This window comes from Trichosurus vulpecula, chromosome 2 (genome assembly GCF_011100635.1).
Source record: "Trichosurus vulpecula isolate mTriVul1 chromosome 2, mTriVul1.pri, whole genome shotgun sequence".
In the NCBI taxonomy this organism is placed as follows: domain Eukaryota; kingdom Metazoa; phylum Chordata; class Mammalia; order Diprotodontia; family Phalangeridae; genus Trichosurus; species Trichosurus vulpecula.
The window spans coordinates 442,355,306-442,373,821 of NC_050574.1; the positions used below are offsets into that span (position 1 = coordinate 442,355,306).

General features: G+C 37.2%; 1 protein-coding gene across 1 annotated transcript in view; it reads left to right on the top strand.

The window, feature by feature from the left end:
* The window catches only part of HUNK (hormonally up-regulated Neu-associated kinase), a 146,683-nt gene extending 128,960 nt beyond the window's left edge, over positions 1-17,723 (top strand). The window contains exons 9-10 of the mRNA XM_036747362.1: positions 10,412-10,589; positions 15,532-17,723. Of these exons, the coding sequence (XP_036603257.1) occupies positions 10,412-10,589; positions 15,532-16,199 (846 nt within the window). The 3' untranslated portion in view covers positions 16,200-17,723. The remainder of the gene's footprint in view (positions 1-10,411; positions 10,590-15,531) is intronic.
* Positions 17,724-18,516: the final 793 nt, after the last annotated feature.

Below are 18,516 nucleotides of genomic sequence, written 5' to 3' on the forward strand. Positions count from 1 at the left end.
GTGTAAAACACTTCCATAATACTCATGTTGTGAAAGACTAACTATATTTCCCTCAATCCTATCCTGTCCCCCTTTATTCAATTTTCTCCTTTGACCCTGTCCCTTTTCAAAAGTGTTTGCTTTTGATTAAGGGATAAATATTTCTACATTAAGATGAACACCTTTGCTAGCCTAAGCTTATCCTATGCCATGATTGATATGGTTCCAAGCAAGCAGCTGTATATTACTGTTCTCCAATCAATGGCCACTCACTTTGTTTCCAGGTCTTTGCTACAATGAAAGTGTGTCTAAAATATTTTTCTACATATATAACAAGATTATTCCTAGGCAAATCATTTTCGTCTCCCTTTAGTCTTGGGTCTTCCTGTAATATTTCCTTTATACATTACTATTCTAATAGCATTAATGTCCAACTTAAAATTCTTCTTTTGTGTATTTATTTCCAAGTCTTTTTTGCTTCAGAATGTGATACTATTTTATGAATGTCCTGTTCACACCTTGAGTTCTATATAACATCATACAATTCTTCCAAATTTTTGTGAGATTCTGCAGTTTCTTTCTCTGCTATCTGTTGAGGTTGTTCTTTGTTATCAATAATAACTATCTCATTAAAGATATCAGATCTTTCTTTACTGATATCAGGTCCTCTGATGTTCTTTAGTGTTTATTTTGTAAGTTGATATACTGTATGCTAAATCCTGCTTTATTTCATGGGCCAGAATTAAAAACAATTGTTTTTTTTTCTTTCTGTTGATATAACTTTGGAATATTTTTTTTGCTGTTGTTGTTTTTTCACTTTGGAATCTTTTAGTCCATATTTATTGATTTTGCTAGATGTTTTCCCCTATAGCTTGTTCATTTCCCTATCCTTTATCATTCCTTTTCTAAGAGTTTGTCTTCTTTTCTCTCTTTCCTCTTTCCACTCATTTATTAGTTCATTCACTTAGAGGTTTATTGCTGTTGTTTTAACAGCAATAAACTTCCCAATATTCTTCCCCAAAGGAGATAGTCCATGTAAATTAAAGGTATAATTAAAAGCTCATTTATCCCCAGTCCCTAGCATAAGGCCTAGTACATACAAGTATGAAATAAATGCTTGTGGAATGATTGATTTGTTCATGGAGTAAAAGTCATTCGGAGGCAATGAGATTACCCTTCACATTTTCAGGTGGGTATTTGACTCTTTTTACATAGACCGACCAAGGGGTATACTGATCCTATAACAATCTCAACATGTCCTCAGAAAGAGATTACTATGAAATTACTACCAATACTGTTGGTAAGCCAACTTTGACAGTTGTAGAGATTCCTTGGGCTAAAATGCTGGCACATATGATAGCATGCAGGGGTTAGGTCGCTTATTTGAATGCAGACCAAGACAGCCAAAATCCTTTGTGCTAGCTTTAGAATTTACAGGTTAATACATTAACTTCTCCTCTCTCTAGCATCAGTTTCTCCTTATTAGTTAACAAATGATTTTGTTGATCAGTAGAGAGATGCTTTGGGATGCCTTTCTTCTCTTTCCATAGAAAATTAACATTGTCTCTTGTTTGACAGCCCATTATACATTTTAAACTCTCAAACCTATCATTCTATTGGCCCTTTGCCTTTTGATTTTTGAAATTTTGAAAGTTTAATGGTCATTTGAGGGGATGTAGTGGAAGAATGCAGTCTATAATAAACTGGGCTTCTGAACATATTAAAAAGAATACTGTATATTCAAAAACTACTTTTAAAATAGGGTGAATGTAAGTCTACCTCCTTCCAAAAATGTTTTTTCTTCATTTTAGTCCCAGGTTGGGTTTTCTTATTGCTTGGAATGATTTTTTAAAAATGAAGTCCCTGGAATTGATATTGATTATTTTAATGTTCATGAATACATAAGGAAGATTTGATCCACTTTTCAGTGAAATATGAAAAATGAGAAGAACTAGAGGCCTTTTTGCAAACATTGACTCTGGCCTTTTCAGAAAAGGCCAAAAATAAACCTTGCAAAGCAAAAATGATTGGTGAGAGGTTTTTCTTTGTCAGTTTTTCTCAAAGGAGGTGGAAGCATATCCATAGGAGGGGGCAGAGCAAGATGGAGAAATGGTGCTTTAATCTATTTTAGGATAGACTTGAGACAGCCTAGAAGATAGGAAGGATCATTTTTGGCGTGTCTTGAGAAGCTTAATAGAAATGAAAAAATATAGCAGTAGTCCCTATCCCTGGTACTGTCCCTGTTTCCCTGGGTTTCTCGTGAATATTCAGAGATAATGCCGTGACTACCATCGAACATTTTCCGTGGCCCTGCTCCCAAAGTTATATTTCTTTGGGAGGCCGTACCTCTTCCTCCTAACCATCCCCACCATGCAATATAGGGTCAAGAATGGGAAACCTCCCAGGGACCAGGAATCTTGGCTTCCATTTCTTTTCTTTTCCTTCAAGTTGCGTTGTTATCTTCTCATATTTCAGTATGTTCAGAGCAGAGGGCAGGCTGCCAAAGAAGACACACAATGTGCAATTTTGGGGAAATGGGACAGGTCAAAACTTTTGTGCAGCTTGGTATTGAGGATCATCCTGACATGAGGACTACCAGGGAGATAGGAAGATCAAGGTCCCCTGACCCCCGCCTCACACCAAAAAAAAATAGTGGATAGAATGCTGAAGTTACTTAAGCTCTCAAAGTCTCAATTTACTTACTTGTAAAATAAGGATAATAATAACTGTAGTACACATTTAAGTATCATACAATTAGAACTTGAAGGGCTATCAGAGTTTACCTAGTTGAAACCCCTCATCAAAATATGGGGAAATGGAGGCCCAGTGAGCTCAATTGACTTAGGCACATAGATAGTGAGTGTTTGGGCTAAGATTTGAAACTACTCAATCAAGTATGTTCCATTGCACCAGATTGCCTCGGCCTACCTTCAAGGCCTGTTGTGAGGACCAAATGATATAATCTATGTGCTTTGCAAACTTTTAAAGTTTCCTATAAATATTAGTTGCTATTGTCTCTCCCTATAGCAAAGCAAAGCCAGCAATTAACACCGTACGTCACTTTTCATACCCATAGTCACCACCTATTGGGACATGGAAGGTTGGAAGGTGGGCATTGCATTTAACCTCCATTCAGCTTTGATTTCTACATCTGACTCTACTGCTGGATGACTTCATATGAGCCACTTACAGTTATCTTCCTTGAAATCACTTTCATATACAAAGTAGGAATAATGTAACTCAACTTATTTTCAAAATGCTTTGAAATTTGTTATTAGGAAGGAATTATGAAAGTATGAGAAGTTATTTCCTTGAAAAGCTTTAGAACAGTATCAATGAAAAATGGATGACTTTTTTTTTCAGTTACAAGTGCTTCTAAACTTTAGGCGGGAATATAAAAATCAGAATCTTTTTTTTCTCCTTTTGTGAGATCAGGTGTGTGGCTGCCCATTTAATTTCAAACATTACAAAAAGAATTTAAAGGCAGGAAAAAGACTTCCTCTTAATAGTGATAATACCACCAAACAACATTTCAAACAATTCAGTTTCCATTAACAATAATATTTATTCCAGGTGGTATGTATAACAGTCCATCCAGATAGATCTCAGATTGAGTGACTTGCAGGTGGAGGAAAGGGTCCCAACATCTTTCTGTGGAATCATGGAATCTGTGGTCCTCTTACTCCCAGAAAGGGGGAGTATGGAGTGCTCAGGGAGGACTATCAACTCTGGTGTGAGGTCTTGCCAAGGCTTTCTCAGGGCTGCTCATCCACCTTTAGTGTCCACCTGTCACCCAACTTTCACTGGCTCCAAGAAGCTATCGCATGTTCGGTGGCCACACCCTGGTAAAACTATCTCAGCAGATGAACTAAACCATGTTGAAGGTAACCAACAGGCCTCAAACTCATCGGTGAGTTTGGCGGGGCAGGGTGGGGGGTGGTATCTACCCTAAGCATGTGAATGAGCAATAGAATGGGCAGATGAGAACAGTTTAAGTGGCCATGAAGGCAGCTGAAACCAGTGCTGTGGAGCCCTTAGAGCTTGGTCAGATATTGAAGACACTGCATCCTAGGCCATCACTAGTCATCCTGACTTTTGTCTTGCCACTGGACCTCAGTGACTCTGGAAAAGAAAGTGAGGCTTTGTGCAACTCTACCTCACTTAAATCCAATTCACATACAAGCCAAAGCATCACCCTATGATGTCACTGATCCTTTTAAAAACAAATGCCTAACAATGGTCCTGGAAAAAACCAAGCTATTGCATTCTCTGAACTGGAGGGTGAATTTCTGCACATTATGTTTTTTTAACATTCTGCAAGTGACTGAAGAAAGTGAATAGGCTGTCTGAAGGGAAAAAAACAGAGGACATATTAAGAGATAGAAGGACAGAGTAGCAGTACCATGGTGACTGTGGACTAAGTATGGCTGGCTGCCCCTTTAACCCATCCACCCCTGTCTCTTTATGGAACAAAGAACTCAGGTGACAGGCTTCCCTTACAAACTATATAAAGGCAGCAAAGGTTTTAAATCCCTCCCAACTCTTTCTCCTTGTGCCAAATTCTTCTTGTTACATTCTTTTTAAATTTTTCTTTCATTTTAGTCAGTAAGACTCTATAGTCATCTTTCTCTAAGTAATAATGAGAAGATGGCAGAGAACTTGCCTGAGCTCTCCCAAATGTCCCTCCAAACAACTTTAAAATAACACCTCAAAACAAATTGTGGATCAGCTGAACCCATAAAAGGATTTTGGGAAAAAGGAAAAAACAATTTTCCGGCCCAAGGTAACTTAGAAGGTTGGCAGAAAAGGTCTGTCTCACTGTTTGTGAGAATGGAGCTCAATCCAGCACAGAGATTCCCCTGTGTTTCCACAATCCAGCTGGCAGCTTCTGTGGGGGTGTAAGATCCACCCACAGCCAGCACCCAGAAAGCTGCCAACAGCACAGGTTCTTTTGATCTGCTTAACTAAGGAAAGCAAGGTGAAGGGGTTAACAAGCTTACTTTAATTCAGCATACAAATATCATTCACTTGGTTCAGGGGAAAAAGCCAGCACCCTGAACTTCAGAGCAAATTACAAAGTACAAACATCAACAGACAGACGCAATACAGATTCATAGTTACCAACATCTAGGTTCAGCCTGGGAGCTCAGAACAAGGACTGGCCCAGAGTCAGATGCGCCACCACTGCTGTGGGAATGAGCTCCAAGGAACAGACAGCCAACCCCTAGTTTGTATATCTTTTTCAGCGTCAGGGGTGAGTCACACATGTGACTCACCCACATGACCTAAAATCGTCATAAAGAGGCGACTTAAACCCATGTGGTCTAAGAGCCTCTGCTGTCCCAGACATGTGAACTAGGTCCTCCCTGGAGTTAGCCCCACCTTGGGCCCCACCTTAGTTGCCAATCCACACCCACTAAGGTTTTACACCTAATAGGGGTTTGGGCCTGGGCCTTAGCACCTAGTAAGGATTAGTCTCAAGAAAACAAAGGCCATTTTGCTTACCAGTACACCCTGGCAAGACAGTAGCAGGCTTTGAGAGTGACTGAATTGGCAGCAGCGGCTTCTGGAGCTCTAGGTCACAGACAGTAAGGAGATCGTCCAAGTGGCAGAAGACTACAGAGGTCCCTTTGCTATTACTGAGTATAGGACTCTGTTGCATTGCCCATACATGGATCTGGGTTGCAGTCCCAGGTGTGTATTAGCACACCATAGGGACACTGGTCGTAGTTCCAGGGCAGAAAAGAGTACTTATGATGGGTTGTGGGCCAGAGCACAGGCCAAGATAGTAGTAAACCCTCTTTTCCTTACCACCTTAGAAGACCTGAAATCTTACAGACCCCCCAGGACTAGCTCTGAAAATAGCTGCACAAAACCCCTAAAGCTGTAGAAAGCGCACCCTCCGCTCCAGAAACAGAAGCCAACTTTAACATCAAGTTAAAAGTCAAGAAATAGGATGGGGAAATGAGCAAACAACAAAAAATAACCTGACCACACAAAGTTACTAAGGTGACAGGGAAGATCAAACTCAGAAGACAACAGAGTCAAAGCTACTACATTCAAAAGCCTCAAATAAAAAAATGTGAATTAGTCTCAGGCCCAAAAAGACTTCCTGGAAGAGGTCAAAAAGGATTTTTTAAAAATCAAATGAGAGGTAGATGAAAAATTGGAAAAATAAATGAGAGTGATTACAAGAAACACATTAAAAAAGAGTCAACTGCTTGGTAAAGAGGCAGACACAAAAAAATACTGAAGAAAATAGCACCTTAAAAGACAGATAAGTCCAAATGGTAAAAGAAGTACAAAAATATACTGAAGAATTGGCCACATGGAAAAAGATGCACAAAAATTAACTGAAGAGAAGAATTCCTTAAAAAGTAGAAATGGCCATATGGGAAAGGAGGCACAAAAGCTTACTGAAGAAAATAATGCCTTCAAAATTAGAATTGGGCAAGTGGAAGCTAATGACTTAATGAGACATCAAGAAACAATAAAACAAAATGAAAGAATAAAAAAAGAAGAAAATGTGAAATATCTCATTGGAAAAACAACTGATCTGGAAAACATATTAAAGGGAGATAATTTAGGAATGATTGGACTACCTGAAAGCCATGATCAAAAAAAAGAGCCTAGATATCATCTTTCAAGAAATTATCAACAAAAACTGCCCTGATATTCTAGAACCAATTGCCTCCTGAAAGAGATCCCAAACTGAAAACTCCCAGGAATATTATAGTCAAATTCCAGAGCTCCTAGGTCAAGGAGAAAATATTTCAAGCAACCAGAAAGAAACAATTAAAATATTGTGGAACCACTGTCAGAAAAGCACAAGATTTAGCAGTTTCTACATTAAAGGACTGGAGAGCATGGAATATGACATTCAGGAGGGCAAAGGAGCTAGGATTACAACCCAGAATCACCTATCCAACAAAAGTGAGTATAATCCTTTAGGAGAAGAAATAGATATTTAATGAAATAGATGACTTTCAAGCATTCCTGGTAAAAGGACCAGAACTGATTAGAAATTTTCATTTTTAAATACAAGATTTGAGAGAAACTTAAAAGTAAACAGGAAAGAGAAATCATAAAGGATTCAATAAGGTTAGACAGTTTAGATTGCTGCATAGGAAGATGGTGCTTGTCCATCCTAAGAACTTTATCATTATTAAGGCAGTTAGAAGGAGTATAAATAGACAGAGGGCATGGATGTGAATTGAATATGATGGGATATCTAAAAAAAATTAAATTAAGGGGTGCGAAAGAGGAATGCACTGGGAGAAGAGGAAAGAGAGAGGTAGAATGGTATAAATTATCTCACAGAAAATACAAAAAAGCTTTTACAGTGGAGGGGAAAATGGAAGGAGTAGGAGGAACTTTTGAACCTTACTCTCATAAGAATTGGCTCAAAGAGGGAATAACACATTCAGTTAGGTATAGAAATCTATCTTACCCCACAGGTAAGTAGGAGGGGGGAAGGGTATAAGAAAAGAGATGGGGCTGATAGAAGGGAGGGCAGATCGAGGGAGGCAGTAGTTAGAAGCAAAACACTTTAGAGGATGGACAGGGAGAGAGGGGGGGGGGGGGAGAGAGAGAGAGTAGGATAAACAGAAGGGAAAAGAGGATGGAGGAAAATACACAGTAATCATAAATGTGAAAAAAAAATTTACAGGAAGTTTCCCTGATAAAGTTCTCATTTCTGAAATATATAGAGATCTGAGTCAAATGTATAAGAACACAGGTCATTCCCCAATTGATATATGGTCAAAAGATATGAAAAGGCAGTTTTTAGATGAACTACCTATAGTCCTATGAAAAAGTGCTCTAAATCACTATTGATTAGAGAAATGCAAATTAAAACAACTCTGAGGAACTACTCCACACCTATCAGATTGGCTAATATGAAAGAAAAGGAAAATGACAAATATTGGAGGGTATGTAGGAAAATTGAGACACTAATGCACTGTTGGTGGACTTGTGAACTGATTCAAACATTCTAGAGAGTAATTTGGAACTCTGCCCAAAGGGCTATAAAATGATGCATACCCTTTGACCCAGCAATACCACTACTAGATCTGTATCCCAAAGAAAAAAGAAAAAGGACTTATGTGTACATAAATATTCACAGCAGCTCTTTTTGTGATGGCAAAGAATTGGAAAATAAGGGGATGCCCATCAGTTGGGGAACGACTGAACAAGTATATATGATTGTGATAAAATGCTGTTGTACTTTAAGAAATGATGAGCCGGGTGTTCTCAGAAGAACCTGGAAAGGCTTATATGAACTGATGCAAAGTGAAATGAGCAGAACCAGGAGTACATTTTACACAGTAACAGCAATATTGTATGATGATCAACTGTGAATGACTTAACTATCCTCAGCAACACAATGATCCAAGACAATCCCAAAGGACTCATGATGAAAAATGCTATCCACATGGCTCCAGAGAAAGAACTGATGGAGTCTGAATGCAGATCAAAGCATACTTTTTAAAACTTTATTTTCTTGTGGTTTTTTGCCTATCTTTTCTTTTACAACATGACTTATATGGAAATATGTTTTGCAAGACTATACATGTATAACCTTTATCAAATTGCTTTCCTTTTCATTCTCTATGAAGGCGCAGAGAAGGGAGGGAGGGATAAAATTTGGAACTTAGAATTTTTTTTAAAAAGAATGGTAAAAATTGTTTTTACATGTAATTAGGAGAAAAATCAAATTTTAGTTAGATTATGGGCAAAATAAATAAATGAATGATAACAATCTTTAATTCCTTACAGAGAGTATAAATGAGATGATTGTGGCTAATCTGAATACACAAGAATTTAAATAGTTCAGGGGCTAACTTTGTCCTAATGACCAGGCAGATTCTCATCTGGAGGGTCTAAGGCTAAAAGATTTTATTAATAACTTAGATTTTCTTAAAGTCTCTAGAAAAGCAAAGAAAGGGAGCTTGTATTTTAGCCTGTAGGCTAAAACAAACTAATTATTGTCACAAGGTATGACTTGGTACAACATTTGACAGATGAAAACACTCAAAACTGATTTTATTTAAGGTGATTTGAATTCACTGTTTTTGCTTAATCAACATAGCATAACCAATATGGCAAAAATGTGTTTTTGGAGCGTTTGCTAATAAACAGCTTACTGCTAGCAAAAAAAAAAAATAATCCAGGTAAAATCTCCAGCCTCTGACAAAGTGAAAGAATCCAGTAGGAAAGGATAGTCAGTCCTTATTAAGTACCTACTATTTGCCAGTCACTAAGCTAAGTGTTTGAGATACAAAAGCAAAAGACAGTCTCTACCCTACAGCTACCAGGGGGAAAATATAGGCGATGCTTGAAGCCAAACTCAATTAGATAAAATAAGTATAATTAGGGAGGAATCTGCTTTGCCCTTGTTCTGTTGCCCAAACTTTGTTCTTCACAGGAAAACCTGCTTATTATAAATGCATTGAATCCCCTAAAGAATGGCTCTGTATGTCATGGAATTGGAGATTCATAAATTAAAAGGTGAATGTATATGCATCCCCTTAAATATACATGTATATATATGTATATGTATGTGTGTGTGTATAATATATGTGTGTGTATATATAGGATTAAGTAACTTAATTATATGCCTCAATTATACTCAAAAAATGAGTAGAAAAAGATCTAGGTTTTCTATCTAAACCAAACTCTAATATCTGGGATCTTCTTGTCGTTGAGTTTCAGTCATGCTCAACTCTTCATGTCCTCGTTTGCAGTTTTCTTGACAAAGATACTGTAGTGGTTTGCCATTTTCTTCTTCAGCTCATTTATAGATGAGGAAATTGAGGCAAACAGGGTTGAGTGACTTGCCCAGAGTCACACAGCTAAGTGAGTGTCCACATTTGAATTCAGATCTTCCTGACTCCAAGCCAGGTGCTCTGTCCACTGTGCTACTTAGCTCCTATCCAGGATCTTACAGAGCAACTAATTTGTGGTCATAATTCTGCTATTCACTTCCTTGACTCTCCTTGTTGGTTTAAAATAAATTAGAAGCTTTTAAATTTAGTGCTGCCCTTGCAAAGGAAATGCTATAAACAGAATCTTAGGGTATCACTTTAAAGGCATATGGTAGATTTGAGATAGCCTAGATTTATATGTCCTTCCTTCAATCAGCACAACCCAGAATAAATGACCTCACAAGAATGACCTTGCCCTTGATGGAATTCCTTGAAACAGCATGGTTCAAAGGATTCAGAAGTCATCAAATCCTAGGAGCACACACTAACAGAATTTCAAGGGACATTTAATTCGCTGGATTAACTGTGACTTCTTTTTCTTTCTTTAAATACAGCCCATAGTGTGAGGTTCAGATGGTCTAACATTTCTCATTTGTTTCTGTTTTAAAGAAGAATGAAATTGATTTTCTCTCTCTGTGTGTGTTTCTCTCTCTCTTGATTTAAAGGACAAAAAGCTTAAAGAGCAAGACAAGAAAGGGGATTTTCTTCATCGACCATTTCCAAAAACACTAGATAAGAACCTGACTTCATACAAACAGCCATCTGCTTGTCTCATCACACAGATTCAAAACACCAAGGCCAGAAAGGACCAGAAAGCTACCAAGCCAAGTTTCCCAGAAAAAGGTTAGTCAAAAGCAATTTGCTTCATCAATCAACCCAGGTGTATTTATTGAATGCCTTCCATACGTCCAGTGTTATCCTTGGTCCTGTTAAGATATAGAAGTAAAAGGCATAGTTCCCACCCTCACAGTTCACAGTCTTATTGAGGAGATAAGGTTAAGGTACATATAACAGAGAACAAGTACATGTCTAACTGTGTTGCCAATTATATGCACAACAGGTCAAAGAAGGGAGAAATCTGTGTGGGCTGGAGAAGTCGGAGGCTTTATGGGGAGGCAGAACTTGAAGGATTAGGGAGGAGGACCTTAAGTAAGGAAACAGCATGAGCAAAAGCAAAGAGGCAGGAATGAGCATGGGGTGTTGGGAACAGGGAGATCAGTTTACAAAGGGGATATTTTTCAGCTGGGAGATTTGCCAGGGCCCCTAAATCACTCCTCATATCACACCACTTAGGCAGCTGCCTACACTGGGCCATTAAAACAAGTCGTTTATACCTACAGTATATGTTTGGTAGAAAAAAATAGAAATGCATCATGTTGCAAATTGAACTTGAAATCTATTTTTTTATTAAAAGCAAATTTTTGGGCCTTCCCCTTTCTTTCCTGGCACAAACTGCAAGCTAGGAATTTGACATTAATTAGATATTAATAATGAGTAACATTTATATACTAGTCTAAGCTTGTTTTTAAAATGTTATTTTACCTTTATCTTGTTATTTTCATTTATTTTAGGTTTTAAAATGTTTTATTGATTTTTTTTATTACCACAACTACCAACTTATCTTCCTCTCTATCACTTCCCTCACCCCCAGGAAAAGTCTTCCCTTATACCAAATATGTATAGTTAAGCAAAACAAATTAATATATTAGCTATATCTGAGAATGTATATCTGATTCTGTACCTATAGTCCATTAGCTTTCTTCTAAGAGATGCAAGATAAGTTTCATTTTCCATCTTTTGAAATTATGATTGGTTGCTCCTATTATAGCCAAAGGTCTTTCAGAGGTGTTTCCCCTCACTTTGTTATGGTCAAACACATTCTGGTTCTGCTCACTTCATTCTGTACCAGTTCACACATGTCCTTTCATATATCTCTGAACCTATCATAGCCTTCATTTCCATTGCATTCATGTTATGACAATTTGTTAAGCTGTTCCTTAAATGATGGGCTCCCATTTTGTTTACAATTATTTTCTCTAATAAAAAGTGTTGCCTTAAATATTATTATATTCTTAGGTCTCTTCACTCTGTCTCTTACCTACTTGATAGTGATAAGGATGGAAACTGTTCCTCTGACTTCACAGGTATAGGGAATTCCCAGGTAAAGCAGCTCAAATTAATTCTCTCTATATAATGCAGGTCATTCCCTAGTGCATAACCCTCAGAGAGTTGCACTTAAAAATTAAAGTGACTTGTCTTGTTCGGGTATTATATATTTTCATAAATATGAATTTGTTGTTATCCATTTGCACAAATTGTCATGCAATTAGGCAAAGTGATGTCTAAATTCCTTTTATTCCTTGATCATTAGTTGTGATTTTTCCTTTTACATATTTTTCTATTTGTGATTTGGTATTTCTTTCTTTAAAAGTTAGTTAATGGTTTTCCACTTTATTTGTCTCTTTATAAACCTCAAAATTTTATTTATTCACCAAATTTTTTTCCAATTTTATTGTTCAAAATTTCTTTTTTGTGTGTTTATGGCTTTTTTATCTTCTTTCTTTTGTTGATTTTGTGTTTTGAGATATAATTTTTCCCCTTAAAACTGCTTTGGCTTCATCTCACAGGTTTCTTAATGTTCATTACAATTTTCTGTGATAAAATTTTCTATCATGTCTATAATTTTTTTTTTGACCCACAAAATCTTTTGTCTTCACTAAGGCCTTTCTTTCTTTAAATTACCTTTGTTAATTATGATTTTGTGTTATAATCAGTAATGGATGTGTTTGATTTTTCTACATTTATTTAGGTTAAGAGTGCCATGCAGAACTAAGAAATATGTATATTCCTTTTAATTCCCTTTCAGTAATTGCCAGCAAACTATCATATTCAGCCTTTCTAAAATGTTATTCAGATTTTTAACTCTTTTCATGTTTATATTTTGCTTAAATATGGCTAAATAAGAAAAGAGCAAATTAAGATTCTCCAGAATTACTGTTTTGTCTGTGTTTTCCCTGAAGTTCAATGAGATTTTCCTTCAAATATTTAATATGCTTCATTTGGGGTACGTTTGTATTTAATGTTTATTTTACTTCATTTTCTGTGTTACATTTAAATTAAATATAGTTTCCTTGCTTAACTCTTTTTCCTGTTTACATTTTTACTGTTCTTTTCTATGAGATCGTGATTGCCACTCTTGCTCTTTTGGATTAACTAGAGATGTAACACATTCTGCTCCAATCTTTCATCATAACTTTGTGTGAGACTTTGTATTCTAAATGTTTTGGAAGGAAAGGAGAAATGATTGATTGAATGATTAAGTTCTTATTGCTAGGAACTGTCTTAAGAGCTGGAGATAACAAATATAAACAAGAAGAATATTTTCTATCCTCAAAAAATTTACATTGTAATGGAGGAAGACAACACAAAAAAAGAAGCTGAAAAGCACTTGGCTAGTTGGGGGGAGGGTGATTTTGAAGTCTGGAAGATCACTTCTATTGCTGAAAGAGGCATGAAGATAGGCCAGCCTGGGCCCCTTTTAAAAAAGGAGGTTTCAGGAGAAACTCACCAATGAGAGAAAAAGGAAAATCTTGTGGAGGGATATTCTATGAACATGGTAGGATATTCCAGGGTGAGAAGGAAAGTTCCAGGATAAGAGAAAAGTAGAGGCATGATTTTGACATCTGTAAGGTCAAGAACAGGGTCAGTAGGAGAATGTTAAACAATATATTGTTTAATTTTGCTTTCTGTTCCATCCAGCCACCCTCCTCTGTTTTATGGGAATTCCCATCTCATTTGCATTCATGAATATGATTGTTAGTTTTTTTTTCTTGCATCATATCCTTTATTTGTCTGCCTCCTGATCCTTTTATAAGGAAAAAGAAAAGTGAAATAAATGTATTGGCATTATTAATAATTCAGTTATTGAGTTTTTTGTCAATAATGTCTGATTTTTTTGTGGGTTTTCTTGGCAGAGATACTGGAGTGGCTTGCCATTTCCTTCTCCAGCTCATTTTAGAGATAACGAAATGGAGGGAAAGAAAAAAACAGAGTTAAGTGACTTGCAGCTAGTAATTGTCTAAGGCCACATTTGAACTCATGAAAATGAGTCTTCTTGATTCCAGGTCTAGTGCTCCATCCACTGACCCACCTAGCTGCCCCTGGGATTAATGATAGTTATCTATAGTTGAAATAGTCTGATCTTACCCTTATGTCCTTCCTCTATTAACCTAGCCCATATCTAAGTTGCTGGCTCTTAATCTTTTTGTCCTTTTAAGCTCCCTTCCTAATGTGACCTCCATAATAAAATGAGGGATTCTTTTTGTTTCTCATTATTTCCTCTTCAATTCTACCCAGTCTCTTAAACCTTCCTCTTCCTTCTCCCTGTCCCCTCCAATTTCCAACTGATTTTAACAAATTTCTTCATTCCATTCTTCGTGTGTGTTCAGCCTTTTTTTCCACCTTCAGATAAAAGTTCATAAAATAATTATATCTCCTTATCCTTGCCTCCATGTTTATATATTCTTATTTTTATGCATACCTATAATGAAGAACAGTGCCTCCCTCTTCTTCACTTCTTCCTTTCTACATACCTTTTCCCCTTGTTTTTCTTTACTCTCTAAATCAAACAAAACAGCACCAGATTCCCCTCAAGACTTGAAGTTTTCTTTGGCTCTTAAAAAAGGTGAGGTTTTGAAGAGATAATGATCTTTCTCCCTATTAAGATGTAAACACCTAATTATTATTTAGTGTCTCAAATTTCTCAAAAATAGTTAACTTTCTAGGTTTCTCTTGTCTTTCTTGTTTGTGTAAAAAGAGGGGAAAGACTGGTCTCCAGCTCTGTTTTTCTCAAAAAGAATGCTTTAAAGTCTTCTATCCCATTTCCCCCCATTTTCTCCTCTGTAACATTATAGTCATTTTTCAGGGATGCATTATTCTTGGTTGTATAGCCAGGTTTTATGAGATTTACCACAATCACCTGTCTCTCCTTTAGCCTGCTACTTGATTTTTTCCCATTTTTATCCTTGTTATATAGAAGTTTACAGTTATTTATAGGGTGTGTTTGGGTGTTTTCTTTCTAATTAATAAAAATAAAGCCTCTTTTTATTCATCAGTTAATTAAGTCCCCAAATTAGTTCATTAAATGTCATTTATTTAATATATTGGAGAACTCTCTTTTCCTAATAGTAGTTACTTATATACAATTTATGAACAAATAAAAATGAGTAATAAGGCAAAAACAGATAATTATTTACAGTATTTTGACTGGGAAAATGTCAAAATTTGTCATCTCAAATCCTTACTGTAACAGCAGATGACTTTTTTTCACTTGTGAAAACAAAGTTCCACATCTCTCTCAAGACACCAAATAGTTTCTTCTCAAAAAATCTTCAAAATAAAGGTGAAAACGTCTTCATCAGAAAAGAGCTGTCCATCTTCTTCTTTACCTCTTTCTTTTCCAGCTTCTCTCCAACATTCTCTTTACCGAGACTCATTTCCTTCCCATAAATCAAAATTGCAAAACACATATTCTTTTCCTGACTCCATAGGGCAAGGTATCTCATACTAAAACATTTTTTTTCCAATTGATTCCCTGTCAGTACAAACTGCTCTTCCTTCAACAGCCCATTCGGACTTTTTGTTGACTAACATAAATTATAATTTTCAAAAAGAAGAAAAAAGTTGGTTACTCTCTTTCTTCCCCTTCTTAGTTATCCTGTTGATATCAGGTAAGTTGTATCAGGCACTTATGGCTTTTTCTATAACTTAGTTTTCTTGATTGCAGATTCATTTCGTGGCCTTAGCCCCTTCCATGAAGCTGCTGTAGGAGCCAAGACTGGGTGCATTGCTTCTTGTTCTTTGGAATATCTTGAAATTCAGCATCCTAGGACCCCAAGAATTATGAAGAAGCAGGAACTCCATCAGCAAGAATCTGCAAGCATGGGGATCCAGTCAAAGGAAGCTCATTTGATCCTAGATGTTGTGCGGTCCTTTGAATCTGTTGATCGAGAGGACCAAATAGAACTGCTCTCTCCAACTCATCACTATAGGATTTTGAGTTCACCAGTGAACATTTTACGAAGAAACTCTAATGAAAGGACATTATCCCCAGTTTTACCACTGGGGAGCATCTCCCCTAGCAAAGCTCCCACACATTCTACTCCAGTCTCTTTTGCCTATGAAGAAAAAAATAGCCCTTCAAGGGAAGAGGGTATGTGTTCTCCTCCAGCAGTTGCTCCTAATGGCACCACACATCCTCTGGGGAGTCCAAATTGTGTGAAAAGTAGAGGCAGGTTTCCCATGATGGGAGTTGGACAAATGTTGAGAAAGAGAAATCAGACTATTCAGTCCTCCACTGACAAGCCTTTGGAGGCCCGGCTGCCTCCACTACATCAGATTAATCCAGGAAACATTTCATTTGATACCAGTGACAGCGTGAAAGGCCAATGTTAATTTAGGTCATCAGAATTCTAGTGTCTCTTAGGATTTGAAAGTTTCACCACAAAGGCACAGTCTTGCTACATAGCTCTGCATATCTGCCAGAGTGTTATGTCTGGGAATCTTATATCGATTGTCTTTCACAGGCTCATTTTATGGGATGAGAGATAGATAAGCTCTTGATATATTTTGTGTTAAAAAAAATGACAATTGAAGTTCATCAGTGTCTTTGAAGCCCAAACAGTGACACATATCAGTGAGAGCGGGAGGAATTTGATATAAGCAGTTACCAATCTGAATCATTCAACCCCTCTTCCATCATCATCATCCCTCTTGGGAGCAAGAACTATTGTGAATTAACAGTCTATGTGTATCAAATTAACCAGATAATTGCTAGGTTTCTCCCTAATTTTGTCTTATGTAGCCACTGCCAACATCTATGTGTTTCTGAGTGGAATCTTCATTTTACTACATGTCATAATCACATGTAAAACAGCTATTTCAAAAGAGCATTCAGTTGGCAGAAAAGCTTGATTCACAAAAGCTTTCTATTCTTAGAGAAGTGCTCCTTGGTTTTGCAATGAAGTGAATCCGTTATGATGTCATGGCATTCCAGTAAGATAATGACTCTAGAGTTCATTGCTCTGAGTTATTGACACAGGGTATCAAAATTAAGAGATACAGACAACCTTGATGCACTGTTGAGCCACAGACACAAGACAGAACCACCTCCCCAAAGAAAGAGCTGTTGGACTGAGAATGAAACTGAATTTCAAGAATTAAGATGACAAAGAAGACAGGAACTTTGCTCTCTGGAGCAAGGTTTTGCCAAAGGTTTCTGTTATTGTTGTTTGATTTGAGATGTTTGAGCCTCCTCTCATCCTTGCCTGAAACTAGTTAATGGGTGAATCATTTCTTTTTCCTTTAAAATGATTTATTATGAAATCCATATCAACAAACATAGACAAAGAACAGAAGAGGACTGTATATGTAACTGTGAACTTTGGTTAGTACAGCTTGTGTTTTAAGTTTAACATGGTAGTGACAAAAATGTCCTGTTTGTATCCCTTTTTGAAATTCCTTCTGCTCTTAAGTGTATTTTTTATGGTTTTGTTGTTAGTCCATTTTTTTCCCCTTCCTATCACTATTCACTGATCCTCTCCCCACCTCAGCTTCCAAAATAGCAAACCACTCTTTCACAAAGGAAATTGTCATCATGAGATACTGAACACAAATAGCATAACTATTTTAGAAATTGTCTAGAAATTTTAGAAAAAATGATTCTACTAAGCTCATCATGGTTTCATTGGGAATTTTAAAAAGGTTGCTAGAGGTTATCATAGTCCTAGAGATGGAAGGGACCTTACCAACCTCTTCATCGTAAAGAGGAGGAATCCAGGTAGTAAGAAAGAGAGATGGAATCCATCTTCTTTCGGTTAGGCAATGAGGTGGTGGAGTAGATAGTGGAGTGCTGGGCTTGGAGTCAGAAAGACCTGAGTTCAGATCTGGCCTTAAACACTTAAGAGTTGTGTGACCCTGGTTGAGTCATTTAATCTGTTTGTGTCAGTTTCCTCAACTGTTAAATGGAGATAACAGCCTCACCTTCCTCCTAGGATTGTTGTGAGGAGCAAATGAAGTTTGTAACTTGTCTGGCGCAAAGTAGGCCAGTTATGGCTGGAGGGTATGTGCGTTGCAGAGGTTGGGGGGGAGGGGGAAGGGGAAGTTAATCTCCTGCATTTGTGTGTTCTGACACACCCATTTTCTAACACCCCAGCTCGGGACATTCCAGAATGTTTCTCAGACCCTTGCAGTTGGTTCCCTCCAGAGGAGCACTAAAGTGGAATTCTTATAGCCAGAAGGCTAAACCAGCTCTGTAGCAGTGTTATTTCTGGACTGCCAAGAAAGGTGGCACATTCTCGAACAAAACTGTCTGTTGGGAGCTGTGAAAACAAGTTTACCAGGCATATGCCATGTTTAAATGCATTGTCTCCTTTGAAGTATTGCCCTTGGTTGGAGGCTGGGGGGAGAGAAAAGGCAAGAAGGGAGGGAAAAGACTCAAGTTTTAGTTCTCTTTTCCCCACACAAATTTGCTGAGGATTTTAAAAGATTGAACCAAAGCTGTGTGCATTGAGGATTTTGTCTGGGCTGGATCTGTCTTCACTGTATCTGATTATTTCCAGCTTAAACTCTTTGCTTTGGTTGCTTTCTCCTCTTAGCCATGGATTTTGCTGCTGTTTCATGGAATCATGAATGGACCTTGACACTTTGGGGAAAACAATTGGTAACGAAAGGAGAATGAGCAGACTTGGAACGCTAATGTGATTAGCTTAAA